At 46.1% G+C, this 6,589-nt stretch overlaps 1 protein-coding gene across 1 annotated transcript in view; it reads left to right on the forward strand.

Annotated features, from left to right (window-relative positions):
• The window catches only part of nup155 (nucleoporin 155), a 276,126-nt gene that overhangs the window by 259,578 nt on the left and 9,959 nt on the right, over positions 1-6,589 (forward strand). Inside the window, exons 29-31 of the mRNA XM_078557216.1 lie at positions 2,129-2,242; positions 5,818-5,938; positions 6,024-6,134. Coding sequence (XP_078413342.1) covers positions 2,129-2,242; positions 5,818-5,938; positions 6,024-6,134 — 346 coding nt within the window. The remainder of the gene's footprint in view (positions 1-2,128; positions 2,243-5,817; positions 5,939-6,023; positions 6,135-6,589) is intronic.

Genomic DNA, 6,589 nt, shown 5'->3' on the forward strand with positions numbered 1-6,589 from the left:
ATCTGTTCCCCTTACAGTAGAAGCCCCCATCACTATTGCTCTCCCACTCTGTTTTGTCTTCCCCACCCCCAACCCCGTGCAGCTGAGCCACACATGGTACCACAGACTTGAATCTTGATGCATTCCCCTGAGAATCTATCTTCCCCAGAAGTATCCAAAACAGAAAATCTATTAAGATGGAGATGGAGCCAAAGGACTCCTGCACTACCTGCCTTTTGCTTTTACTCTGTCTGGCGGTCACCCATTCCCTTTCTGCCTGTGCACTCTTTACCTGAGGTGTGACCACCTCACTGTGCATGCTATCCACAAAGATCTCATCCTTGTGGATGCTCCACAGTGACTCCAGGTGCAGCTCCAGCTCCAAAACAAGGATTTCAAGTAGCTGCAGCTGGAGACACTTCCTGCACATGTGGTCGCCATGGACACTGGCAGTGTGCCTGACTTCCCACATCGCACAGGAGGAGCATTCCACTTGGCTGAGCTGCCCTGCCATGATTTACCCTTAAATTACTCCCTTTACTTTTACTTCCTCTAGAGAATATTAAGGACAGAAGAAATACTCCCCAGGCCCTACTTACCAAGGCCGCCGCTCTTTTTTCTGAGGAAAGGTAGAAAATGAAAGGATCGCCACCTTCCCTCTGCACCAAACTCCCTCTCTCATCAAACTCCAACTGAAGCACTCTAATGCAGCCCAAAGCAGCACTCCAGTGCAGACAAAGAAGCAGGGTAATTGGCGAGTGGACAGCAAAACAAAGCCTGGTAACCTGAAAGGCAGAAGAGATAAATGATAAAAGGGTGACAGCGCAAAGAAAAAGGGGATGGTATTTAGGCAAATAAATAAAAGGTAGGTCTAGAGGAGGTGTGAATGGCATCATCAACAGCTGCTGCCCAGTGAAAATTGGGCAAGAGGTTATGATCTGAAATTGTTGAACTCAGAAAAGCAAAAGACTGCAGATATTGAAAATGTGCAATAAAATAGAAAATGCTGGAAACACTCCGCAGATCTACTAGCATCTGTGGAGAGAAACAGAGTTAATGTTTCAGGCCGATGACTATTCATCAGAGTTTTGCTGAACAGTGATCAATCTGAAACGTTAATTCTGCTTCTCTTGACAGATGCTGCCAGACCTGCTGAGTGTTTTCAGCATTTTTTATTGCTGAATTCAGAAGTTGAGCCTGGAAGTCTGTAGAGTGGCTAATCGAAAATTGAGGTGCTGTTCCTCGAGTCCACCGTGACAATGAACAATGCAGGAGGCTGAAGATAAGAAGTCGGAGTGGGAGTGATTTAAGTAACAGGCGACTAGAAACTCAGTCATGCTTCCAGTCTGAATGAAACTCGACCGCACAGTGACACCCAGTCTGTGTTTAGTCTCCCTAAAGTCGAGACCACATTGTGAGCAGTAAATACAGTCGGCTAAATTCAAAGAAGTAAATGTAAATCAGTGTTTCACATGGAGTAAGTGTTTGAGTCTTGGGCTGTGAGGAGGTAAAAGGACAGGTGTTGAAGAGAAGGAGGTGCTGGGTGATTGAAGAGTTCCAGAGGGAATGGTCCCTTTGGAACGCTGAACCGGAGGGCAGGGGAGAATGTATTTGTTGGGGCGGCATCAAGCTGGAGATGGCAGACATGGTGGAGGATGATTTATTGAATATGGAGGCTGGTGGGGCGGAAGGTGAGATGAAAGGGAACATATGGCGGCTCTGGGAAGGAGGGAGAAGGGTGAGAGCATAAGTGCAGGAAATGGACTGAACACAGTTAAGGGCCTGTCAACCATGGGAAGCCTCCACTGAGAAAGCAGATGTTTCAGAAGCACTGGTATAGAAGGTGGAAGACTGTTTTAGACCATTTTACACTTTCACCCTATGACAGACCATTTGTTTAGTTTTGTTCACCACTCTAATCCCTCCCTCTTTCCTGATTCTGCACTTGAAACCTGTTCCATCTCTAACTTTTTCTAGTTTTGAAGAAATGTAATCAACCCAAGATGTTAACTTTGTTTCTCTCTCAACAGATGCTGCCAGACTTGCAGAGTACTTCCAGCGTTTTCTGTTTTTATACCAGATTTGCAGCATCTGCAGTATTTTAAACATATTCTCTACTTGCTTCCTCTCTGCCTTTCACTCTTGACAGGTGGCTAGGATACAGCTCCAAATTCAGGACACATTGGCACGCAATTATTCACAGCATCCCTCTGTGCAGGAAGCTATCTCTCAACTAGACACAGAGCTCATGGATATCACCAAGGTAAGAACAAGGAATCTACTTCTGACAGGGCAAGGCCACTCTGGTAAGTACCACAACCACAGGCCAGCTTGCACACAAAGTTCTACAAGATTCAGGATATGTGTCCAGTTCCTCACTGGAATCCCTTTGGCTGCAAAGCATTGTGTGGTGTTTTTAAGCAATGAAATTACTGTTCTCTGTGTGTATATCAGAGAGGAGTTTATCCTGGGTCATTATTCCCTGTGTGTATATCAGAGAAGAGTTTATCCTGGACCCTGGCACCAGGGAGGCAACATACCATCCTTGATTCACGTTTGCGGCCACAGAAGCGTCTGTCTGTGCCCCTAACTATTGAATCCCCTCTCACTATAGCCCTGCCACTTGTTTTCCTCCTGTCCCTCTGAGCAGCAGAGCCACCCACGATGCCATGAACTTGGCTGTTGCTGCTTTCCCCTGAGAGGCCATCTCCCCCCACCAACAGTATCCAAAGCGGTATATCTGTTAGAGAGGGGGATGACCACAGGGGACTCCTGCACTACCTTCCTGAGTGCATGCTGACTCTGTCCGATTCTGCCACTGTTTTCCAAGTGCTCAGCTATTAAAGCTTTTATAATGGACTCTCAAATTTTCCCCACTACCGACATCAGACTGACTGGTCTATAATTCTCTGTTTTCTCTCTGCCTCCCTTTTTAAATAGTGGGGTTACATTAGCTACCCTCCAATCTGTAGGAACTGTTCCAGAGTCTATAGAATCTTGGAAGATGACCACCAATGCAACCACTATTTCTGGTGCCACCTCCTTAAGTACTCTGGGATGTAGATTATCAGGCCCCGGGGATTTATCGGCTTCAATCCCATCAATTTCCCCACACCATTTCCCTACTAATAGTGATTTCTTTCAGTTCCTCCCTCTCACTAAACCCTGTGTTTCCCCAACATTTCTGCTATGTTATTTGTGTCCTCCTTTGTGAAGACAGAACCAAAGTATGTATTTAGCTGGTCAGCCATTTCTTTGTTCCTCATTATAAATTCCCCTGTTTCTGACTGTAAGGACCTATATTTGTCTTCACCAACCTTTTTCTTTTCATATACCTATAGAAACTTTTACAGTCAGTTTTTATGTTCCCTGCAAGCTTACTCTCATACTCTATTTTCCCGTTCTTAATCAATCCCTTGGTCCTCCTTTGCTGAATTCTAAAGTGCTCCCAATCCTCAGGGCTGTTGTTTTTTTCTGGCCAGTTTGTATGCCTCTTCCTTGCATCTAATACTATCTCTAATTTCCCTTGTAAGCCATGGTTTCACCACCTTTCCTGTTTTACTTTTGCGCCAGACAGTTCACCCATGCGCTCTTTGAATGTTTGCCATTGCCTATCCACCGTCATCCCTTTAAGTAACGTTTCCCAATCCATCATAGCCAACTCGCGCCTCATACCATCGTAGTTTCCTTTATTAAGATTCAGGACCCAAGTCTCAGAATCAACTACGTCACTCTCTGTCTTGATGAAGAACTCTATCGTATTATTGTCGCTCATCCCCAAGGGGCCTCGCACAACTAGATTGCCAATTATTCCTTTCTCATTACACAACACCCAGTTGAGGATGGCTTGTTTTCTAGTTGGTTCCTCAACGTATTGATCCAGAAAAACATCCCGTAAACACTCCAGGAATTCCAGCTCTACCCATACAGATTCCACATCATCGGAGCTAATATCTTTCCTCACTATTGCGTTAATTTCCTCTTTAACCAGCGATGCAACTCCACCACCTTTTCCTTTTTGTCTGTCCTTCCTAAATACTGAATACCCCTGGATGTTCAGTTCCCATCCCTGGTCACCCTGCAGCCATGTCTCAGTAATCGCGACTATATCATACCTGTTTACATCTATTTACACGGTTAATTCATCTACTTTATTGCGAATGCTCCTCGCGTTAAGGCACAAAGCCTTAAGGCTTGTCTTTTTAACATTACTTGCCCCGTTCCCACTATTTTTCACTGAGGCCCTGTTTGATTCTTGCCCTTGATTTCTCTGCCTATCACTTTTCTTATTCCCCTTTCTGTCTTTTGGTCTTGTCCTTGATTCCCCCTCCTCTGACTCCTTGCACAGGTTTCCATCCCCCTGCCATTTTAGTTTAAACCCTCCCCAACCACTCTAGCAAATATTCCCCCTAGGACATCAGTCCCGGTCCTGCCCAGGTGTAACCTGTCCAGTTTGTACTGGTCCCACCTCCCCCAGAACCAGTCCCAATGCCCCAGGAATCTGAAACCCTCCCCCTCACACCATATCATGTGGAGTGAATCGAATTGACAAAAGTTTGGCAACTATGATGGTTGGGACCTCGGAAGGAGACTGAGATCATCCACTTGGCACTTCTGACTGAAGGTGGTTGCAACTGCCTCACATTCTGCACCAATGCGCTGGGCTGCCCCATCAGTGAGTTGTTTAAATGTCCACCATCATTCATGACTTGATGTGGCAGGACTGCAGAGCTTAGATCTGATCCATTTGTCATGGTATCGCTTACCTCTGTCAATCACAGGCTGTTTCTGCTGTTTGACATACATGTGGACTTGTGTTGTGGCTTCACCAGGTTGATACTTCATTTTTAGGTATGCCTGGTGCTGCTCCTGGCCTGTTCTCCTGCACTCTTCATTGAACCATGGCTGATGGTAATGGTGAAGTGAGGGATATTCTAGACCATGAGGTTACAGATTATGCGTGGATACAGTGCTGCTGCTGATGGCCTGCAACATGTCATGAATGCCCAGTTTCGTGCTGCTAGATCTGTTCTGAATCTATCCCATTTAGCATAGTGGTCGTGCCACGCAACATGATGGACATTATCCTCAGGTCCATATGTCCACCCATTCCACCAGCCTGCTGTGTCCTTTGAACTCCCTCCCTAACAGCACTGTGGGTGTACCTACACCACATGGACTGCAGCAGTTCAAGAAGGCAGCCCACCACCACCTTCTCGAGGGCAACTAGGGATGGGCAATAAATGCCCATCTTCCTCACAGTTCACTATACTTCCAAGTTTTAGGCCATCTGCACATTTTGATATTGTACCCCGTGCACCCAAGTCCAAGTCATTTAATATAGATCAAGAAAAACATGGCCTTAGTATCTAACTGTGAGGAACTCGACCTTCTTCCAGCCTGAAAAACAATCATTCATCACTACTGTCTGTTCCTGGCACCGAACCTATTTCCTATCAATGTCATGTTCCCTTTTGTCCCAGACTTCAACTTTGCTGGAAAGCCTGTTGCGTGACACTTTATCAGATGCCCTTTGGAAGTATACACCACATCAGCTGCATTGCCCTCATTAACCCACTCTGTCACCTCATCAAAAAACTCAAATCAAGTTAATTAAACACGATTTGCTAGTTTTATCCTTGCACCAAAAGAAGCACAAATTGGACAGCTTTTTCAAAGAGCTGGCACAGATATGTGGGCTGAATCAGCACCTCTTGTGCTGTATTCAATGAGAGGGTAGAATGTGGAACAGGGCTAAGGGCTGCTCTTTCTCAACAAGGCAAATGGCTTCAGTGCTGAATGATAATATGATACTGAGATTCTCTTCTGCCTTTCCAGTTGTATGGAGAGTTTGCTGACCATTTCCGCCTCTCGGAGTGTAAGCTGGCCATCATCCACTGTGCAGGGCACTCAGACACAATCCTTGTGCAGACCCTTTGGCAAGAAATCATTGAAAAAGGTGAGTGATGTGGAGAAGTCAAATCACCGTCCTTTGTGATTTTTCTGTCTCTGTTCTTCTGATTTAATCCATTGTTATTTTTCAGAATTGGCTGACAGCAGGTTGATGAGTTGCATGGATCGGATGCAGACCCTGAGTATGAAGCTCGTGTGTCTGGGAAAACTTTACGCTGGAACTCCACGCTATTTCCCACTTGGTACATACATATCATTGAATTGGGGCAGGACATCAGTCACAGTTACAGATGGAACATCCCTGCTGAATATACAGACACTCTCGCTAGGGAGATTCCTACTACCCAGATTCCTTTCCCTCACCCAACCCTCCTTCCCCATCTCTTACTCTCCTCCCCTCTGCCTTTCCACCCCCACTCCTTCATCCATCCCCCACTCCTTTTTTCCTCCCCCTCCCCACCCCTCATTCTCCTCTTCCCTCTTCCACTTCTCCTCCCAACCCCTCCACTTCTTCCTGTTGTCACACATGTCTGCCCAGTCCCTTTGGACACTCATCATCTTCCCTAACTCACATGGTTAGAGGCAGTTTCAAGGCAGCGTGAGCACAAAACTAAGATTTAAACAGCTGACAGCACAGGCCAGTGTCACATTGTTAGTATAAGGAGGAGGGGGTTTGGGGTGCAGGGGGGTGGGGATG

The sequence above is a fragment of the Cetorhinus maximus genome, chromosome 2, assembly GCF_964194155.1.
Source record: "Cetorhinus maximus chromosome 2, sCetMax3.hap1.1, whole genome shotgun sequence".
NCBI lineage: Eukaryota > Metazoa > Chordata > Chondrichthyes > Lamniformes > Cetorhinidae > Cetorhinus > Cetorhinus maximus.